At 36.9% G+C, this 22477-nt stretch overlaps 2 protein-coding genes across 7 annotated transcripts in view; one reads left to right on the top strand and one right to left on the bottom strand.

The window, feature by feature from the left end:
* Nucleotides 1–3108, bottom strand: part of KNTC1 (kinetochore associated 1) — an 80740-nt gene extending 77632 nt beyond the window's left edge. The window contains exons 1-2 of one of the 3 annotated variants that reach the window (XM_032309827.1): nt 2934–3108; nt 312–491 (exon numbers count right to left, since the gene is read on the bottom strand). In XM_032309827.1, coding sequence (XP_032165718.1) covers nt 312–440 — 129 coding nt within the window. In that variant the 5' untranslated portion in view covers nt 441–491; nt 2934–3108. Of the gene's footprint in view, nt 1–311; nt 492–2742; nt 2859–2933 lie in introns of those variants that run through there. The other 2 variants (XM_032309826.1, XM_032309828.1) reach the window with 2 other exon arrangements.
* Nucleotides 3109–3128: 20 nt separating this feature from the next.
* On the top strand, nt 3129–22117 carry RSRC2 (arginine and serine rich coiled-coil 2). Of its 4 annotated transcripts, none has more exons than XM_032309830.1 (10): nt 3129–3253; nt 6969–7125; nt 8286–8329; nt 10802–10992; nt 11857–12060; nt 14180–14302; nt 17114–17193; nt 19080–19309; nt 19730–19819; nt 21454–22112. In XM_032309830.1, the coding sequence occupies exons 1-10, from the start codon at nt 3248–3250 to the stop codon at nt 21631–21633; spliced, it is 1305 nt and encodes a 434-aa protein (XP_032165721.1). In that variant the 5' UTR covers nt 3129–3247; the 3' UTR covers nt 21634–22112. The 4 variants fall into 4 exon arrangements, with proteins under 4 accessions (XP_032165721.1, XP_032165720.1, XP_032165723.1 ...); XM_032309829.1 differs by having other exon boundaries at nt 19077–19309; XM_032309832.1 differs by lacking the exon at nt 3129–3253 and adding an exon at nt 9142–9219 and having other exon boundaries at nt 7063–7125; nt 10780–10992; nt 21454–22117.
* The last annotated feature ends 360 nt before the right edge of the window (nt 22118–22477 follow it).

Below are 22477 nucleotides of genomic sequence, written 5' to 3'. Positions count from 1 at the left end.
TGGGCTTACTAAGCACTCAGCAAAAGTGTTATAAATGAAAACAGTCAGGGGGCGCCTGGGTGGCTCAGTGGGTTGGGCCTCTGCCTTCGGCTCAGGTCATGATCCAGGGTCCTGCGATCGAGCCCCGCATCGGGCTCTCTGCTCGGCGGGGAGCCTGCTTACCTTCCTCTCTCTCTGCCTTCCCCTCGGCCTACTTGTGATCTCTCTCTGTCAAATAAATAAAAATCTTTAAAAAAACAAAAAAAAAAAAAAACCAAAAAAAAAAAAAAAAAAAAAAAAAAAAAGAAAACAGTCAGCATCATAATCAGTACCTTTTCAGAGGAGATCTTTGCTAGCAAATCAACTTGATATAAAGCAGTTCCGTGTTCTTTTCTTGAACCAACACTTAGGTACCCGCTTCCAGTATCATCACTCGTCAACAGTTCAATATCATTCCACATGTTTCCGAGATTATCTTCCTGACTCAGGAACCACTGCTTTCCCTGTGACAACTTGTAAAATTAGAGAACAGATAAGTAAATACACACACACCCACACCAATCAATGAAGACCTTTCTGTGTTATTTCTTTAGTCACTAGATACTTCAGACCAGTAAGATAGATGGAACTAGAGCTATGATTATCATCAGAGAACAATATAGCCATCTAGGGGCGCCTGGGTGGCTCAGTGGGTTAAGTCTCTGCCTTTGGCTCAGGTCATGATCTCAGGGACCGGGGATCGAGCCCCAAATCAGGCTCTCTGCTTAGCAGGGAGCCTGTTTCCCACCCCCTCGCTCTGCCTGCCTCTCTGACTACTTGTAATCTCTGTCAAATAAATAAAATCTTAAAAAAAACTATATATATATATATATATATATATATATATATATATACCTGTCTAGGATCAGACAAATTTGATCTCACCAATGTATCCTAGAGCTTCTAATATGTTGTGTGCCTAGCTTAAACTTATAACTTAAACTTATAACAAGTTTTCATTTGAAATAAACCTTTTAGCAGTATAACAATAAATAGCAGAAGACCTAAAGTCAGACCGAGAAGATATCTGAGGATGGTTAAGTTTCCAAAGAAACTTTTTAAAAAGTCAATTAATGTTTCCAGTATTATAACAGTAAATGAAAATGCTAAGGGGAAAGGGGAAAAATTAGATTAGGTTTCTGACTGAATCAAAGATTATACCTGTAACCTAGGAGAGTCACTTGAACATCTCATCAGCCAAGACTTATGTAACTCATTTTGTGTGCTGTGAGTTGGAAAAGAATACGAAGATGAAAAATAATCCCTGATCAGTCACTGGTGGAGAATAGCAACCAAATAATTACAACTGTTTTGATAAGTGCTAGCAAAAGTAGGTTTTAAATTTTATGGAACATACAGCACAGTGAAGGTGCTTTTTCACTTATAACCAGTTGTCTTCAAGAAAGCAACGTAATCCCTTCTTCTGTTCTCAGTTACCTGTAATAGGAATAGTTGTACCTGCAAAGGTAATGAGTTTTAAATACTCATGCAACAGTGCTTGGTTCATGGCAAGCACTCAATATTAAGCGTTAGGTAATTTATCATTTTCATTTGTGAAAACAGGTAACATTTAGGCTATGGTCATAGTAGGTTTTTAAATATAGGAAAGGAGCTGTTACCAAGCGTGTGAGCAAAGGTACAAAACAAAGCTTGTTAGAACAAACAGTAGTTCTAGTGGCTCGTGTGTTTGGGTGGGAGTTGGAAGGAGATTAAGACAGGAGGGACAGGCTCGGGTTAATACTTTGATGGGTCTCTGTGCCGCACATATGAAAAAAATAGAGAAATATTATCAACCTTCCAGAGCTGTCAAGTCACTCATTCAACCAGTGTTTACTGCTACCTACTTTGTATCAGGGAGTGCTCTAGAGCAAGAATACAGCCCAGAAGGCAGAAAAGCCCTGTCATCATTACAAAGTTTATAATTAGTCTAAGAAGGACAAACAAAACAGTTAACATGTATGGAGTATGCACAGCAGTTTTGAATGCTTTACTCATTTAATCTGCACAACAGCCCATTTTACAGCAGAGACATGAGCCAGGGATTAAATAAATGGTCAAGTCACCTAAATTGAGTAAATGATATAGTTAGACAAGATTCAAATTCACACCTATTAACTGTTGTGTTACCTCCCGACAAAAATAAGTAAGTGCCCAATTACGAACAGTGCTAAAGTTTTGAACTAAACGATGCTCAGGTGGGGGCCAAGGGGCCACATAAGAAGAACCTGTTGGGTAAAGGAAAGAGAGAACATGGGAGCTGAGATCCCAAGGGCAAGAAGCCAACTCTGCAAAGCTCAGAGAGAAAAGAAATGCAGGCCAGTGCAAAGGCTCGGAGGCTGGAAGGAGTTTGGGGCGGCTGCTGGGCCACAGCAAAAACGGAACAGTTCAAAAGCTAAACGAATCCTCAACTTTAAGATTGGGTTTTTATGCTCGGTACTACAGAGGAAAGACACTCAGGAGACGAGTGACCTGATTTGATAAACGATTTTTGATCAGTCGAGAGGCTGGGTGGAGAACCGATTAGCGAATTAGGTGAAATGAAAGTGTCAGTTAGGCCCCCATGCACAAGCGCTCCCCGCCGGACAACGGACCAGCAAGAACCGACTTCAAACTCACTCCCGCCAGCTTCTTGATGGGAAAACACCCGAACTGGGCTGAGGCCGCTGTTACTACGACCTGAACCCACCCCCAGGTCTCTACAGCAGCGCATTACCCCCTCCTCACCTGCAACTGAAGAAACTAAAGAAGAACACTCAAACTTATCGACCCTCTTCCTGCCACCCACAACTGTCCCTAATCTCTTCAGGTTCTAGCCCACGGGTTTAAATTGGCGGGAGAACACCAAACCCAACCCCTTTTACGGCAGCCGGAGGAGGCCAAAATTGCTTTAAAATCGAACTAGGAAGTTGCCCCACCTTAAATTCCACCCATTCCGATTTCCCGGCTGCGCATTCTAGGGTGTATTCTTGGCTCCGCCCCCTCCCTGGCCTTACACGCCCCTTTCAGAAGAACAACCAATCACTTCCTCGAATCGCGTTGCTATAGAGACTCTTATCACCACCCTTTTTTTTTTTTTCCCAGCAAGCTGTGCGACGCGCCGGGCCTCTTCCCCTTTGTGCCATCCGGGTCTCTCGCGCGAGCGATTTAGTCTGTGGCGAAGCGTCGGGGCGGCCGGTACAGTTGAGAGCGGCAAGTGGAGGCGCCGCCCTAGCGGCCAGGACTCTGGACTATGGCGGTAGGTGCCGACGCTGAGTATAAAACCCGGGATATTTTTCTGCTACTCTCCAAAGAGCGGGTGAACGGCTCCCAGAGCTGTTGTCCGCGCGTGTGTGGACAAAATGGCGCCGCGGCCTTCTTCTGCGCCCGCCATCATGGCTGCCTGCTGTAGGGAGGGGGAAATGAGGCGGTGTCGGTGGGGGTGGGGAGCCGCAGGGAGTGTCTTTTTTTTTTTTTTTTTCCAGAACTTTCCTCATCCCTTTTCTAGGCCTGTATTCCGTTCCACTCGTAGACCGGTCTCCAGTTTAGCTAACTCATTGTTAGTCGTTTTTATTGAGTTTTATTAGGGCTTGGGAATTTCTGTTCGCGTTGGGGAAGGGCTGGGGAAGAGAGAAAAGGGATGGGGGGGGTCTTTGAAAAGTATGGGATCAGAAAGGCGTTGTCTGTAAGGAGTGGAATGGAAGAAGAGAATCGTCTTGTAACGTTTTGGGGGGTGATTTTTTGCTTACGCTCAGTAAAATTCTAGTTGCATAATTTTAATTAGTGTTTCGTCTGTGAAAACCTTAGTTTATTCCTTAGTACGGAGCTGAGAAAGCTGTTGCTCAAAGGGAGTTTAAAAAAAAAATCGACTTAATTCCGAGAGGGCTTTGAACTACGAATTCCGATTGTCGTTCATTTCCGAAGCAGCTCGTGATGTAATCATTTTGAAGTCTTTGAGAAGGATTATAATAAAGCCTTATCATTGGCGTTGTTTCTTACATTTAAGAACCCTTCATTGACCCATTTAATTTTAAATAAGAACACTAGTTCTTTTAAAAAGCCTGATTCGGGTATAGGATGCTCAATTCTGGTGGGTCACATTATTGTGACTACTTCGTTTTTCTTAACCCTGTTAAAAGAAAAATGCAAGCATCTTGTGTTCTTTTCGACTGACTAGAAAGTTCTATGTACTCCTCTTCAAAAATAAGTAGGACTATAAACATACCGGAAGATTCGTAGTTTGCCCTTGCAAAAAATTGGGGTATCTGAAATTAGGATGGTTTCTGCACTCCCCTCCCCCAGTACCTAATTGAATTAAGAACCTATTTTTTTTATAAGGTTTCAAACAGTTGGAAGGCTGTTTGGTGTTTGTGCAATTAATTGATGTAATGTTTTCCTTTGTTTAAATAGTGTTTTGGGCCTTTTAAGGTACTTTAAAGAATAGTGGTGTTTTACTTGGGCGCAAATATATTAAAAAAATGAAGTCCGTTCAAACATTTGGTGCTGCAGGGCCTCCTTCAATAAAGAGACACAGTTCCCTGGAGAAGTGGCCTAGTATTAAAGCCAGTGTACCTTCTTTGCACTGGAGAAAGATTTGTGTACTGTCTTGAGCACTATTAGGGTTTTAAACGGGATGTCAATGTTAAGATAACAGTGGTGAAAAAGCAGGTGCTGGAGTAGAGGACAGTTTCGCAGTTAGCATTTAAGATTTAGTATGTACACCCTGATAAATTGAAATAAAGCTTGGTAATTTTCAGAGAAATTTTATTCACTTCATTTTTTGGATACTTTTCACTAGGGCACTATAAAATAACCTCATGGAAATAAAAGTTTTGTGTGGGAGAAGTGGCCACCTATCATTTGTAGTCTGTTTAGTGATAGAATGGTTGGTTTTGTTTGTTTCTATAGTGTATTTTACAGGTGAAAATGGCTCTTTGGTTTAAGTTTTTATCTTGTATTACAGGGTACCTTTCTAAGCAAAGGGCATTTGACTTCCCTGATGCCAGGCTTCTCCCATGTTAAGCAAGTAAATAAACCATTGACTGAAAACTTGTACTGCCTGGTCTAGATGCTGCCTTTTCCATCAGAAGGTGGTGTGAATGAGACGTGCCAGTGGTTCAGGAATGCTGGTTTTGGTAGAGAAGTCGCATGAATTAAGAGAAGTGAGCAGTGCTTCAGTTTTTGCGATTTTATTTTACCAAATGCAGGCCCTACCAGCACTTCACAGCATCAGAGACATATGAAATAGTTTGTAATGATAATGATGAGAACGAGAATTAAAAGAAAATGACCAGTATTGTGAAAATCTTAAGTATCCTTACCTGTGGTACAGCATCAGTTATTTAATAGTAGACAGCAAAGAGCTAGAGTACCATCCTAGGAGAGGCAGGTAATGTTTGTTGGATCTCCTTTGTGAGATCGGAAAGTTGAACTCGATTCTGTGATGAAAGCTTCCCTCACAAAAGTTTTATGATTCCAGATATCACCCATACATAGAAAACTGGAGAAAGCATGTGTGATCACCTGAGAGTCTCTCCAGCAGTTAGTTTCTTCCTTTGTGCTTGGTTTGGTTTGGTTGTGTTTTTTTGTTTTGTTTTGTTTTTTTACCATTGTTAGAGGTTTAACACATTTATGTCTTTCATCCTAGCTAAGCGTTTATCATTTTACTCTTTGAGTCTAGCATTGAGTTTGGCACATTTGTGACTCTCAGTAACTAGTTGTTGAAATAGTGCAATCTCTCACACTTCATTTGTTAAATTACTCCCCATTTAGTTTCCTTGGCATTTGTTTTCTGGATTGATTTTCTTAAGGGAAGGAGTTCGTTGTCATGTGATTTATTCCTCCTGCTGAAAATCCGTATTTATCCAGTCCAGTTTCTTTTGTAAACAGCATGGTAATAAATATTTTAGGCATTGTGGATCACATATAGTCTCTGTCCCATTCCTTGCTTAATAATCCTTCCAAAATGTGAAAACCTTTCTTAGGTCAAAGGTCAAGTAGTCCACCTTCTACATACTGCTGAAACTGTTCCCTCTACCTTTTAATCAAAATCTGACTTGGGAACATTCAGGTTTTAGCTTCGCAGAGCTTTTTTCTAGGACTCATTTAAATCAATGTCTTTGTGTGATACTCTTACTTGCTTTGCTCAGTACGCAGTTATGAGCAAGTAAGTTGGAAAACAGGGAACTGATACTTAGATGAAGGAACGTCCTTTTGAGTAAATAAGGACTCTTGGGAAAGTGTAATACTTGATTGTTTTTTTAACTTGTACAAAATTTGCATTGTGAAAATTTATAAAATGCTTTGAAGCAGAAACGACTTAATGTTTCCATAGCACAGAGCATATGTGAGGAGAGGCAGACCATATTTTGCAGCAGTACTGTGCCAAGGGGCTCTTTTCATTAAAGAGGGTTAATGAAATTAAAGAGTGGGTTCTCAGATAGGTAAGTTAATTTTGTTTATTCTTTTATAATCTAGAAGCATTCTCTGCTGTTCTTAGATTTTACAGACTTAAGTCTGTTTAAATTTTACTACTTCATTTTAAATGCCTTTTTAATGTTTGCTAATATGGAAGTATTGGTAAAGTCACACAAATGACTTCACAAATCTAAAATGGACTGTATTTTCTCTGCTTGTTTTATTGGAAATACTTGGAGCCCTTATTCTTCTCGTCTCCCCATTGTTTTGAAAGTTATGAAAATGATTTTTTAAAAATAATTTTTAAAAAGTTAAAGACATCAGCCTAATTACATATGTCTGTTACCGAGTTAGTCATTTCAGTTTATTCAGGCTTGTTTATCAGGTACAAATAATACTTAACTACTTAGAAATTGGCTATTCTGGTTTATTGATTTTTTTTTTTTTTTAAATTTTGTAAAACTCAAGGATGATTCTCCTCCCTCCTTCTTTTAAGAAATTAGAAACATTTTAAATGTAATTAAGAACTTAATAATCATTTCTCTTTAAACTTTTAGGCTAGTGATACAGAACGAGATGGACTAGCCCCAGAGAAGACATCCCCAGATAGAGATAAGAAAAAAGAGCAGTCAGATGTATCTATTTCTCCTAGAGCCTCAAAACATCATTATTCGAGATCACGATCAAGGTCAAGAGAAAGAAAACGAAAGTCAGGTATGAATTGTTGGAAAACTGTAATTACTTCTATCCATGTAAATGTGTATATAAGCCATAAATTTAGTTTTTTATATAATTAATAGGTGTTCTTTTCAGTTGAGAAATCAGTAAGGAAAGTACATTGGTAATTTTCTGGACAATTTTTTAAGTTATGAGAAACCCAAATGCAGAAATGTCATGACTTGTCCAAAGGCAAAAAATATATATATATTTAAATTTTTGTCACAGTAATTCTGTTTTAACCCTGAGTTGTTTAAATTTCAGTCTTTCAACATTGGTAAAATATTTTGAAAGATGTGCCTGGGCAGTGGTGTATTTTTCTGAGCTTATTTAATGTGCTTTTTGATGTGAGTTATGGAAAATTTTTAACCTTGTTTTTTTATTTAATTTAATGTTAGAATATTTCTGAAGTGAGAGGTCTTGGCATTCTGAGTTGTTTCTTACTCATTTACTTGAAAAAGAATTAGACTGATGTGGTATAGAAAGTATGATGTTTTGCTGTATGTTTTTTAAATTAGTATTGCTACTTAATGAAGAGGTTAAGTGAGAAGTAGAATACTAATGAGTTAAGAGTTTTAAGACCTGGGCTCCATTTATTTATGCTTTACGCCCACAGATAATCATCTGTAAGTAGTTAAAATGTAATTTTATGTGTATATTTGTAACTGTACTGTATAAAATCACTTTTGAATAGAAATTTCAAAACTGTAGCATCCTTTTGACTACTTATGCCAGATACAGTTCAGACTGTATTTTCTTGCATTCTTGTTTGTTTCTACTAAGCTGCTTTACAAATTTTCTGTGCGCTGTAAAGCAAAATGGGCTAGTCACAGTGGTTTGTGAATTAAGAATCTGTGACAGACTGAAAGACAGTATATATGTTTTTGGTTTGTCATGAAGGATTTTGGAGGGGGGTTGTTTGTTTTGTTTGCTCTCAGTTATATTTTTGTTTATTCAGAATGCTTGATTTGTTTCAAATATATACAGTGGTGTTAAGTAGTATAATCCCACCCTTCCATAAAAAATAGTCTTTAGAAGATAGTAAGTGGAATTTTAATTTAGGAAAGTGGATTGGAAATCGTCCTTTTGAGTATTGGAATTTGTGTTTGAGATGTTTCTGTGTCTTGTTTATGGTGAATTTTTGTATGTATTTACAGATAATGAAGGAAGAAAACACAGGAGCCGGAGCAGAAGCAAAGAGGTAATTAACACTTTGTAGTGAATAGGCACTTTAAAATTCTTGTAAAGTATCTGGTAGAAATGTTTGTGTGAATATATGATACTATCAAGGTAAGTACCAAAACTTGAAATTTAAAAGGTTAATTGGGTATAAAATAAGCATGATATGGATCATCATTTTTCAAGAAGATAGTTGCTTATATGAAAAGTTCATTCAAAAACTATTAATTTTATTATGTTGTGAAAATATTCACAATAAAAATTTCATATGAAGATTATAATTGATTTTTTTAGGCCTGTCACACAGAGCTTCCATTAATCTGAGGTCCCGAGTCTCCTTATACCTGACAGCTGCTCAGGATTTTCATATAGCAGTCATCTTTAAGTACCAATATCCTAGATAACTGTGGGCTTTTTCTTTATGGAAGATAACGAGTCCTCTTTGCATTAGCAAACCAGCTCAGTTTCCCTGAGAATAGTATCGAATTTTGAAATAAAGTGTCTGTGAGGGACAGCTGGAAAGGTAGCAGTGACAGCAAAACTTGAGGAAAAAAAAAGACAGCAGCTGTATGAAAGAGAAGCAGGAGTTAACTTGCTCGCCCACCTGAGAAGACAAGGAATGAGCCAACAAGGAAGAACAGAAGTAGGAGCCAAAAAGGGAGGAGAAGAGTCTTGTGGGGGCTGGGCAAGGGACTCTGAAAAAAAGTGTGGGCAGGGACTTCACCTCTTCCCCTAATGGAAGCTCTGTTAAATTTTTAATTTAGGAGAGTTTTTGTGAAAATGACTATTTTGTTTAGCTCACATGATAACATTTCTATAATAAATCATACTCAGCGTGCTAATGCGCGAAGAGACTGAACTGAAGACGCTGCAGACTCAGATAGCAAAATAATAAGCCTACTTCATGATAAGGTAACTATTAGTCATTCAAACTCCTATTTCCCTTAAGTATATCTTAAATCAGTTAAGGGTTTTAATGTCTTTTTTTAATAATAGTAATGTTATGTTTGGAAAACTGGTTTGAAATAAACTCTAAAACCTTTGGAAATTGAACCACTTAAAGCTTTTCCAGTTTGCCATTACATGGCAAAACCAAGGAAATACTTTTATAAGCTCATAATACAGAGAACTGGCAATGAAATTAAAATTAAGCTGTGTCTCCAGGTCTCTCTATTTTTCTGCAAAATATTAAATAACATACTGCGATTCTTTCCAGATATATCATGCATGTTCCAAAATGTTTAGCCAGGTTTTTGGTTTTAAGCAAAGTTAGTCTTGAGTGTAAAGAAAAAATGCTATGTTCTGGGAAACCTGAGTTAAGTGTCCTGTTGTAGAAAAGCAGTGGCCTGGGCATGAGAACAACATGGGGTCTGGATTCAACTGCTACCATGTAGTTTTGTGACTTTAGATCTTCATTTAGTCATACTTAAAGGAAGGGAAGTTTAGAGGATCTGAGTTTCCTTCCAGCTTTAAAATTGTGTTTCTGAGATGTCCAGGTTTTTAAGCTTTAACTGAAAGATGGATTTGACAACTTAATGTGAGGAGATCTAATGTTTATCACTTCCTAATTTGGCATGTGAGAATAGGATGGAGACTTGATCATGCAATTAATTTTAGCTCAGTCTCTGAATGCATATGTTGTGAAAGCAAAAATTTGGTTTTTATCTCAGAGTATGGGGGAAGTATGTATTGTATAATGGTATAGGGATTAATTATGTTATGCCTAGTTTGATTTCATAAAAATTAAAACAGATACGGTTGCCATTTTCTACCCTAGGTACATGAAATGTAATAGAACTTCAAGCCCGTTGGGATATTGCAAGATGAAAAGTGATTTCTTCACAGTTTAGACATTGGGAGAAAAATCAAGAGCCGTCTTTTAGAGAGAATGTGGCAGTATAGCTATAAAAAGGACACTTCAGCTCTGCGTAAAGTAACTTAAAATTGCAGAAAATACTAATAATTAGTAAGATTAATCTTATTTAGCTACCTAACTGAAATGCGTTTTCTGTGCATTTCTTTGTGTCCTGATCTTCACTATTGTTAAGTTTTTAAACCTAAAATAATATGTATTCTGGTTATGGAAGTTGATGTATACGTGTATACATGATCTGTTTCTCTAAAAGGTTTGTTGGAAAATTTTGAAAGTCTTGATATATGTGTACTTCCCTTATTCCTTTAGATAAAAGAAACACCAGGGATTCCTCTTTTTTCTGAGAATAATGGTTTTTCAGTATTATTTCAACATTGAAAATCATTGTTTTAATAATTTATTTTGGGGAGGAAACTGTAATTTGGGGGATATATAAAGACAATAAGATTAGTAATATTCATCTGCAACATTTGGGTGATGTGAAACTAGATCATTTTTTTTATTTGCCACACACTCCTAAGGTTACTAATGTTGCATCACAACATTTTTGTCTACTGATACCCATACTAACTCTCTTTGTTGCACTATTTTCCTGAAAGAACCAACTTCTTCTTAAAACAGGCAAGAAGACATGAATCCAAAGATAAATCATCTAAGAAACACAAGTCTGAGGAACATAATGACAAAGAACATTCTTCTGATAAAGGAAGAGAGCGACTAAATTCATCTGAAAACGGTGAGGACAGACATAAACGCAAAGAAAGAAAGTCGTCGAGAGGCAGAAGTCACTCACGATCTAGGTCTCGTGAAAGGTAAGTGATTTTGGTATTTATAAGTTAGTGCCATGTAAGGAGCTGTATTATGTAAAGCTTCTCATGAACCCAGCAATACCCAAACTATCTTAATTAGAAAGTAGAAGTTTTTTGCTAGGATCTATTCCTTTGCTATCTAATGTCTGCTAGTAGCTGAAGTCTTTGGGGCATTGTTTTCTGATGAAGGTAAAGAAAAGTGTTAAAGACTTAGGGATTAAAAGATGATTGTGTATGATTCACATTCATCTAGCCAGTATTTTTTAATTTCTTGATTTATCTGTCACTTGCAGTGAAAAAATTTATTTAGTTGACCTATGTTTAAGCCAATGTAACAGCACTTCTGTATTGTCAATGTAGGATTTATTTGCTGCTAAATTAATTTAGATTTTCTTTTGTATTGAAAACTGGATCATGGCAGAAAAATTGTGAGACTTTTGTTAAAAGAAGCCAGTGTTTGATGTATGTTTGGAGTTTTCTGTGGGAATATATATATGTGGTATATCAGATTAGGTCTGAGTTTTTTGGTAGTAGATTAACTTGTCATCTTTAAGTTGCATAAGTACTTCACTAAGGCAATAATTGACTTTAAACTATTAAACAGGATCTTAAGTTGGGTTAGGATGCATTGCATTTTTAACATGTAGCTTTATTGTGTGCCCTCTGAGACATCATCAAACAAGAATAAAGGCTCATTTGTTGTTACAATTTCTTCCAGTAGATGCCTCGATTAGCCTTTCTCTACACAATACAGATTAGTTTATTGCCTGGCTTGACAGTACACACTGCAGATAATTGATTCATAATGTCTGTAATTTGAGAAGACGCAGCTCTAAATAACTACTCACTTACGTGTTTTAATTTCAGGCGTCATCGTAGTAGAAGCAGAGAGCGGAAGAAGTCTCGATCAAGGAGTAGGGAGCGGAAGAAGTCACGATCCAGGAGCAGGGAGAGGAAGAAGTCACGATCCAGAAGCAGGGAAAGAAAACGCCGGATTCGATCTCGTTCCCGCTCAAGATCAAGACACAGGCATAGGAGTAGAAGCAGAAGTAGAACAAGGAGTAGAAGTCGGTAAGTAGTCATCTCTTGAATAAAATCAGATAGTTCCCTCACGGGGTCTGTTTATCTTCCCTCAGTCTGAGAATATCAAAATTGTGGGTCAGAATTTTATTTGAGTTACAAAATATTTTAACAACATTCTGACTAATAAAGAACAATTTAAACACTTGCCATAGCATTCTTAGAGTTACTCATTTAATCAGGTCTTCTGTGAAGTGCAGGTAGAAATAGTCCTATTAAAATTACTTCAGTTGTTTTGGGTGTTGAATTGTGTTAATTGTATAATCAGAGTAGCTTAACATTGATTGCATGCCTGCTATGTGCTGTGTATTAATGTCAGCTCTTCCGTGTACTACCTCATCTAATTCTCAAAACAACTGTTTTGTGAGTTAAGACCGTCGGGCTTAGAGAGCTTGAGTAACTTGCCTAGGAAGCCCCAAATCATAGTTGTTAAATGGTCCTGTCAGGACCAAGTCCCAAGTATGTCTGAATGCAAAGTCAGTCTATGTGTTTGACCCACCATACTGCATATGCTATCTCAGGTATTCAGAAAGATGAACTTAATTCAAACCTATCTTGATTGAGAGGAGGCCTTAATTTGTTGAGACAAAGTACAATGAAGAGCACAAGAGAAAATTTTTAAATAATCAGGGTATATATTTAGTCTGTACTTGTTTATATCAGACAATTATTAATAATACATATGCACAGATACTGTTATTAAATAAGGGGAAAGATTTTTTGTTAATTGTTCAAGTTAGTCTGTAAAGACAAATTACTTGGCTTTCTCTTGTTTATCAAGGGTTTTTGGGGGGTTGAATGCAAATGGTGGGTGTTTTAGATTTTCTTTATTTTATTTTATTTTATTGTTAAGATTTTTATTTATTCAACACAGAGATCACAAGTAGGCAGAGAGGCAGGCAGAGAGGAGGAAGCAGGCTCCCTGCCAAGCAGAGAGCCCGGTGTGGGACTCTATCCTGAGACCGTGACCCGAGCCGAAGGCAGAGGCCCAGCCCACTGAGCCACCCAGGCGCCCTCGATTTTCATTATTTGAGCAAGAGCAGTGAGTGTGCAGGAGATAAGAGTGGGACAGCAGCAGAGGGAGAAGCAGACTCATTGCTGAGCAGCTTGCTGGCTGGGGTCCCTGGAATCATGACCTGAGTCACCCAAGAGCCCCTCAAAGTGGTCGTTTTGTTTATTTATTTATGTTTTTTTAATTAATTTATTTATTTTTAAAAATTTTATTTATTTATTTAACAGAGATCACAAGTAGGCAGAGAGAGAGAGGAGGAAGGCGGCTCCCGGCCAAGCAGAGAGCCGATGCAGGACTCCATCCCAGGACCCTGGGATCATTACCTGAGCTGAAGGCAGAGGTTTAACCCACTGAGCCACCCAGGTGCCCAGTGGTGGTTTTATTAAAGCACACAGACAGGACCTATGGGTTGCTGATGATCAGTTTTTAATCAATAGTTCAGTTTTTAGTAGTTTACTAATTTAAGCTTTACCAGTTAAGAGTTTTAGTGAGTTTAGGTAAATAATAATTTCATCATTATCATTAATATTTTATTCTCCATGTGGGCTTACAATACATTATTTGTGATATTTCTAGTTTTTTGTATTATGGCCTTTCTAGTTTTGACCACTGCTACTCTTACTTTATTTTGTTCAGTGCCTATTATTTTTTATCTTCCATTCCTAATTATTTTGTTTTACTGATTTTTGTGCTTGGGATTGTTTTTTTTCTTTTACAAATTCATTGTAGATTAAAATACTAGGAACATTTAAGCTATGGATCTCATTACTAGGGATTTATCCTGCATACTCACCTATGTGAATATAAAATGACTGATGTGTAAGTCTAGTCTTTGCAGTGTTGGGTGTAATAGCAAAGGATTAGAAAACATCCTCAATAGTCTGTAGGAGGGAACGTTAAATGAACTTATAGAAGACTAGCAGCATATTCAGGGAACTACCATACCCTGTGGAAGCTATAGTACAGAGAGGAAAGGGTTCTAAATGGTTTGTCTACTGTTTGCATTTTTGTTGAACCTCTGCAAATATAATGGATTTTGATAAAACTAATTATCACTGCTTTGCCATATTGCAACATGTGAAATACGATTTATTACAGAGAAAGGAAGAAGAGAATTGAAAAACCTAGAAGATTTAGCAGAAGTTTAAGCCGAACTCCTAGTCCACCTCCCTTCAGAGGCAGAAACACAGCAATGGATGCACAAGAAGCTTTAGCTAGGAGGTGGGCATATTTTGTCTTTGATGCATTTTTCCTTTTCGACTTGAAGTTGATACTCAATTGTGTGGACAAAGTGAATGCTTTCAGAGTTTAAGTTAAGTAATTAAATATAGCCATGATACATATTGTGCCAGTTTTGATCTAGAACTAAGTAGTTGGTTAATTCTCATTTTAAACATTTACCTATTTGTGCAACTGGAAAGATTACAATGTCTGCAACAGTTTCTCTGTTTTCCTTCATGATTAACTGATTCATTTTTCTCAAATTTAGGCTCCTAAATATTTTTGGTTTGCAATAAAAACTTTTTTAGAAATCTAAATCTGATTCAAGAGCTCTTAAATTTTGCCTCTGAAATTGCATTGTCCTTTTGTTTTTCTTCCTCAAGAAAACAGTCTGAAACAATTCTGTCAATGGGTTTCTTATTTTAAAGGTGGCAAATAATAAACATTACAAGGTGATTTGTTTGATCTTGAAAGTCTTACTGCTGATAGCATAGGGAGACCGTTTCATGTTTTAATTCTGTAAGCATTCCAAAGATGTTCTGGTAATTGTGGGACTACACACAGCGGGGCTGTCTGGCCGAAATGTGCAAAACCGTTGAAAGAACTGCCTCATATAGAGAGGCAAGAAGTAAAGTAGAATCCAAGTGCTTGTTTGCAGGTTTTCCCATATTCTGAAAACTATACTCTTGATTTTGGGGTTTTTTTTTCCTTATGAAATTGAGTTTGTATTTTTTTTTCATTACAAAAATACAGTTATCACAATGTAACCTGATGGGCTGCTGCCCTGTGAACCCAGCCTGGCAGAAACTCCAGCTGAACAGCAGCAGCAGCAAAGGTGTGAGCTCGCCCCTTCTTCGTTCCATTCACTGTAGTGAATGGTGTTAATTCCAACCTGCAATGGCCATTTTAAATATGCATCAATAGTAGTGACTCATACTTTCTTTCTGAAACTAAAATCCACAGAATTAAGGAGTAATTTATTATAATATCTGAAGTAACTTATAAAGAAGGATCTGTTAAGTCTGACCAGTATTTTTTTAGGCCCTAAAGTTTATTCTTATTATAAGTTGGTTGTGCTTTAATTTTTGGCTTTTATTAAAGTTGAAGCTGTTAGTAGCATCAAAACCTTCAGCGTAAAAAAATAATCTTTAGTGATTTTCAGATGACAAGTTTACATGAAATAACTCTTTTTAAACCTATTTTTTTTAAGCTTTTATTTATTTATTTGACAGAGATCACAAATAGGCAGAGAGGAAGGCAGAGAGAGAGAGGAAGCAGACTCCCTGCAGAGCTCGATCCCAGGACCCTGGGATCATGACCTGAGCCAAAGGCAGAGGCTTTAACCCACTGAGCCACCCAGGCGCCCCTGAGTTAACTCTTTAAGTATCACATTGGTCCTTGGCTACTTTGAAATTCAAAGGGCGATCTTTTGTTAACAAGATATTACAGTATATAGGCCTTTTGTTGTTCCATTTTTGTTTTTAAATGTGGGCTATTTTTAAAGATTTTACTTACTTATTTATTTGTCAGAAAGAGAGAGAAAGCACACAAGCAGGCAGAGGTGGAGAGAGAGGCAGGCTCCCTGTTGAGCAGAGAGCCCGATGCAGGACTCGATCCCAGGACCCTGGGATCCTGACCTGAGCCCGAAGGCAGCGGCTTAACCCACTGAGCCACCCAGGCATCCCTGGACTATTTTTAAACTACTTTGAAAACAGTTTTAGTATCTCTGTACCAACATTTTAATGTTACCCCTAATCAGGAACTTGTATTCCCAAGGACAAAATCAAGTCTGTACTGTGTCTGTCTTGAATGTGTGCTCATAAGAGGGAATAAAATTATATTGTTATGTTCATTTTATGTAAATACAGCAGTTGTTAAAGCCAGTGCAATTTTCCTACCCGTAGTACACTAAAACAAAAAACCTTTTCCTTAATCTTTGCCCCTTTATACCACATTAAAGGAGAAAGGGTGACTTTTGACTTGATAATTGGGAAATCAAGGAGTCTTGAAAAAGGTTTCTCTTTCAGGAACTCATGAAGATGCTATTAAGATTTGTTGTATAAGAAGTAGATACTAACTTGACAATACATTTTTAGTATATGTATTAGTAAATTTAGTGTGAGTGAACTACAGTCTCTTTTTTGTTTTGTCTGAGGATGAATTTGTGTTTCAGGTTTCTAGTTCCATTGCTAATAATACATTTCTTAAATTGCTAAAAGTTAGTTCCCAAATAGGATTTATTGGCCTCTTTTTTATTTTTGGCTATTTTTAATTTTTACTGATTTAAGGTTATATGATTAAAAAGTGTGTTTCAGTAGAAAAGTCATAATTGGCATGTTTTAATTGGCCTTATCTTGTATCAGCATCCCTCCTAAGAAGCATGTAGGTAGTTCTGTAAACACTGTTTACTACTATTAACATACCCTAAGATTTACTCGGTTCTCAGTATGTCATTTGCAAGATGTAATGTTATCCATACTGTTAAAACCATCAATGGTAAAGGTTGAATAATTTTTATTTTTTAAAACTAGTCTCTGTGGGAAGTGTGTGTAAAAGCTATTCCAGTTTTTTGGCAATTCCATGAATTTTAAAATGTTTAAAACCAGTATTGAAATATTCTTTAACTATGACTATCTTAAGGATGAATGCTTTTTTCCCCCCACATACAGATACCAATTTGTGTTAAACTTAATTTAAAATTCTGTTAAGTGTTTCGTTTCTATACATGTGGAGAAATACAAAGAAATACAAAGATAAATACTGTTTTTATATTGAGTGTTGTTATAAACTTACTGAAATTATTTTTGACAGGTTGGAAAGAGCAAAGAAATTACAAGAACAGAGAGAAAAGGAAATGGTTGAGAAACAAAAACAACAAGAAATAGCTGCAGGTAATTTTTTTTACTATAGAAGTGTGGCATTTTTTTGTAGGAAATCTGGAAAGTTCCGAAAAATAATAGGAAGAAAATCACCTATGAGGCTTGCTACCCATCAGTGTACTGTAAAACTGTTATTATTACTGAAATGTGAACATTTTTAATGTTAAATTTCATTCCTCAAAAATTCGTCATGCATATGTATTTCTTACTTGGTTGATGCACCTGATTTTGACAAGTAAACAGTCACTGTTCTCGTTCATATAACACTGTAGCCATCACGGCATATTTTTTTACTCATGGTTTTTGGGAAAATGCAATTTATTGAAGATGACAAGTGATCTTGGGTAAGAAATCAGGTTATTAGACATAACACAAACATTGCCTGTGGATGATTGAAGGAGATCAGGGAGACTTACTGAATTACATGGAATGTAATCTGGAAGGTGTTTTTGTTTATTCACATTCCTGATAAATTGGTGGTACTAGAAATAATCTAAAATTGTACAAATTGGCGTACCTGGCTGGCTCAGTTGGTAGAGCATGTGACTCTGAATCTCAGTGTTGTGGGTTGGAGCCCAGTGTTGGGTGTAGATTACTTAAAAATAAAATTAAAAAATTTTTTTAAGAAATTGTACAAATTGGGGCGCCTGGATGACTCAGTGGGTTTAAGCCTCTGCCTTCAGCTCAGGTCATGATTCCAGGGTCCTGGGATCTAGCCCCGAGTTGGGCTCTCTGCTCAGCAGGGAACCTGCTTCCCTCCCCTCTGCCTGCCTCTGTGCCTACTTGTGATCTTAGTCAAATAAATAAATAAGATATTTAAAAAAAAAATTGTACAAATTGCCTTTAATAAGTATTCATGCATTTTATTTATTTAATATGGAGGGGGTAGAAGGTGAGGCAGAGGGAGAGAAAGAGACATGTTCCACACCCACCTTGGAGCCAAGTGAGGGCTCAGTCTCACAACTCTGAGATCATTACGTAAGCCAGAATTAAGAGTTGGAAGCTCAACGGAGTCAGCCATCCAGGCATCCCTGCCATTTTGCTTTTAATACTTGAATAGAAGAAAAACTTCCATAACTGGATTCCCATAGTATTAGTAGTTAAAGAACTTTATAAGCTTTATTCTGGGCTGACAGAAAAACAGAGAGTAGTCTTTGTGTTCACAAAAAACTGACTTAGTTCCTGACTGAATCACTTAAAATAATGGGAATACCAGGTGTGGCATTTAACTTCTATAGGATTTGGGCTTCCTGCTTGCTAAATGTGCATAATACTTGTTTAATATCTTAAATGTTTGTTACAAATTTCAGATGAACGTCTAAATAACCATTTTTTAAGCTTAAAGAGCCATACAAATAGTATTCATTGTTACAAGTTTAGCTACAAGTACCATAGTTCATTTTCATTGAAATCACAAATTTTTTTATTTGTAGAATTCTTTTTTTTTTTTTTTTAAGATATTATTTATTTATTTGACAGAGATCACAGGTAGGCAGAGAGGCAGGCAGAGAGAGAGAGAGGAGGAAGCAGGCTCCCCACTGAGGAGAGAGCCCGGTGGTGGGGCTCAACCCTAGGACCCTGGGATCACGACCTGAGCCGAAGGCAGAGGCTTTCACCCGCTGAGCCACCCAGGCGCCCCTTGTTTGTAGAATTCTTACTATTTTAAGATACATAAAGTATTAGTATATAGGAGGGATCATATCCAGAAATGTCTATTAGAAATAAATTGAGGTAAATTTTGCTAAAATATTAATTCTTAGTAAACTAACCTGCATTTCCTTATTTTGGTAAACATATTCTGCCTTTTTGTTAGATTAATTCTTACCTATAAATGCACTATTGTAAATCAGGAGGTTGGTTTTGTTAAGTCTTAAAATCTGTGCTTCTGTCTTTAGCAGCTGCAGCCACCGGAGGTTCTGTTCTCAATGTTGCTGCCTTGTTGGCATCAGGAACGCAAGTAACTCCTCAGATAGCTATGGCAGCTCAAATGGCTGCCCTGCAGGCGAAGGCTTTGGCAGAGACCGGAATAGCTGTACCTAGCTATTATAACCCAGCAGCTGTGAATCCAATGAAATTTGCTGAACAAGAGAAAAAAAGGAAAATGCTTTGGCAAGGCAAGAAAGAAGGGGTAAGTTCTTTAATTCTTCTCCTCTTTTGTCATTTATTCCTAATTAGCAGTTGCTTAGAAAAACAAATTTGGATTGGAAAGATTGATTTGGGTTTATTTTTCTTCTCCAGTCTTGATTGTAATAGTTTAATTTACCACAGTTTAATGTTGGAAAAAGATTGATCTAAGAAGACCAGTAGTGATTCAAAGAAATCCAGTATTCCCATACATTTGTAATGGAGGAAGATGCTCCTTGGCTTAGGCTTTCTCATACTGTTTATTTACTTTGTTACTTTGTAGTAGAAATTTTAAAATAATCATAAACTGAAAATAATTAGAACTGCACTGTTACAATACTAAAAATGTTATCATTTCTTTTAAACCTTATTACTTAGAACGCTAAATTTTATAAATTGTAAAAGTTCATTGTTTTCTTTACAGGACAAATCCCAGTCTGCTGAAATATGGGAAAAATTGAATTTTGGAAACAAGGACCAAAATGTCAAATTCAGGAAATTAATGGGTATTAAGGTGAGTTACACACTTTGAATTAAAATTCATACTAACATTTTCAGACTAACATTGGTCCTTGCGCTAAAAGTTAATTTCAGTAATGTGTAATCTCTGGGTACTTTGTAGTGTCTTTATGTTTCGTGCTTCACATTCATTTCACAGAATTACGTTGTCATCGTTAGTTGACAATACAGACCATTTAAATTAACATAGTTGTTGATTATAACCTATTTATACCTTAATGAACCTTTTTCTAGTAAATAAAAATGAAATTATAAATGGGAATTAATAAATTTGCTTCTAGAAAATGTTCATTTGAAGCAAACTTTAGGGACACCTGGGTCGCTCAGTTGGTCAAGTGTCTGCCCTCCACTCAGGTCATGATCTCGGGGTCCTGGGATCGAGTCCCACATCAGACTCCTTGCTCAGCAGAGGAAGAAGAAGAACTATTAGAGGGAAAACTCTGCCTGCCACTTTCTCTGACAGAAAAAATCTTTTTTTAAAAACTGAGTGTACTTGGAATCAGGCCTTAATATTGAAAGTTTCCAGAAAGCTGTTTTATTTTTTAAGATTTACTTGACATAGAGAGATCACAAGTAGGCAGAGCAGCAGGGAGACAGTGGGGGAAAACAGGCTCCCCGCTGAGCAGAGAGCCCTATGGAGGGCTCGATCCCAGGACCCTGAGATCATGATCTGAGCTGAAGGCAGAGGCTTTAACCCACTGAGCCACCCAGGCACCCCAGAAAGCTTTTTTAAAGATGTAGGGGGTTTGTTTTTTCTTTGGTTTTGTGTTCTGGTGGCATTGTTTGGTTTTTTTCCTTGGTGGTTTCTATTTTGTTTTGTTTGAATCAAGTGGAAATATACAGATCTCATACTAGATTTCATGTAACAATCTGGAAAAAAGTTCACAAACACTCAGGTATTGGTTATTATTACTTTAAGGGAATTGGTTTTTCATTGAAGGGATATTTGGCTTAAACTAAGCTTCACTGGGGCGCTTGGGTGGCTCAGTGGGTTAAAGCCTCTGCCTTTGGCTTAGGTCATGATCCCAGGGTCCTGGGATCAAGCCCCGCATCGAGCTCTGTGCCCACCGGGGAGCCTGCTTCCCCCTCTCTCTCTGCCTGCCTCTCTGCCTACTTGTGATTTCTCTCTGACAAATAAATATATAAAATCTTTAAAAAACAAAAAACAACTAAGCTTCACTGAATTGGCTTTTTTGGAATGATACCAGACAATATTTGCATTTACCGCTAGCTTTCCCTGTTCTAATTCTTTCCTTAGCTTCCCGCATCATTCCTTCCTTTGGTCTCTGCTCAGATGTCAACTTTTTAGTCCTTTCTCACTTGCCTTTTTAAAAATAGCAAGCATACCATCCCCATTTTCTGCTTTTCTCCTAGACTTTACTTAGATATTAAATGGTATGTTCTACATTTTCTTTCTCGTACACACTAAAATGAAGTTGATTTTTGTTAAATCCTGGATTATCCCCATACCTAGAAAGAACAGTGCCTTGCATTCCATAGGTACTAAATAAATAAGTAGAAGGTAAATACCTATTCTAAAAATGTGATTTATTGGTACTGTCAATTGAGAAGAACGCCTTATTCTCATTTCTGTTTATTTTAATAATATATCTTTAATTTGGTATTTAGAGTGAAGATGAAGCTGGATGTAGCTCAGTTGATGAAGAAAGTTACAAGACTTTGAAGCAACAGGAAGAAGTATTTAGAAATCTAGATGCTCAGTATGAAATGGCAAGATCACAAACCCACACACAAAGAGGAATGGGATTGGGTTTCACATCATCAATGCGAGGAATGGATGCAGTTTGAAAAAGATCAGACTTAATGTTTGGGACTTTATGGACTTCTGGTTCTGATGTCAGGTCCTTGTTCACCAAACAGCTAGCATTCTAGCTTGCATGGGTGTTGCATTGACTTTAATTTATTGAAAAATACGATTTTTTGTAAATATCAGATCAGTGATACTGGTGTTAGTGTTGTAATCAGGTTAAACACACTTCCATTGAACTTGACAGGACTATAGAAGGACAATATTTTTTAGTTCATGAATTCTACTTTTCAAATACGTAAAAGCTGCAGGTGGGATAAAATCTCATACATGGATATTTCGTGTCCGCTGTCTTGTGTACTTTTGTACTTAACCTTGTACAGTTATTTTCATCTCTTGAAACATGAAAGAAATGTTATGTAGATGTTCTTTAGAAGATCTGGCCATTTGGTACATAATCCAGCACAAATACGCTGGGTGGTGATGACAATAAAAATGGTTTTCTCAACACTGGTGTTAATTTAAGTTACCTGGAATTCTTATTTGAATTTGTTTCATAGTTTTTTGTAGCATTTTGCAATTGCTATTAGAGAACACTAGGTAAATTTTTTTTTTTTTTTTTTTTTTTTAAAGAACAGTTAACTGCTCTAGGCAATACTATGGTAAGCAGAAATGTAAAAGAAAGTCGGGAGAAGTAGACAAACTTATTACGATAATACTGTTTTCCTACTACTGTAAGGAACAGAATGGTGTACAGTATTTGTTCAATATTCCATATGTTATTCAGGAAATAGATTAATACATTAAAGGGATGTACGCACTTTTATTTTAATAAAGTGCCTTATTACAAGTTCTTGGTATGCCCTTTGCTCATTATCCCTTTGA

The sequence above is a fragment of the Mustela erminea genome, chromosome 13 (assembly GCF_009829155.1).
Source record: "Mustela erminea isolate mMusErm1 chromosome 13, mMusErm1.Pri, whole genome shotgun sequence".
Classification (NCBI taxonomy): domain Eukaryota; kingdom Metazoa; phylum Chordata; class Mammalia; order Carnivora; family Mustelidae; genus Mustela; species Mustela erminea.
The sequence above is the reverse complement of the archived record's forward strand: the minus strand, read 5'-3'. Positions and strand labels throughout refer to the sequence as shown.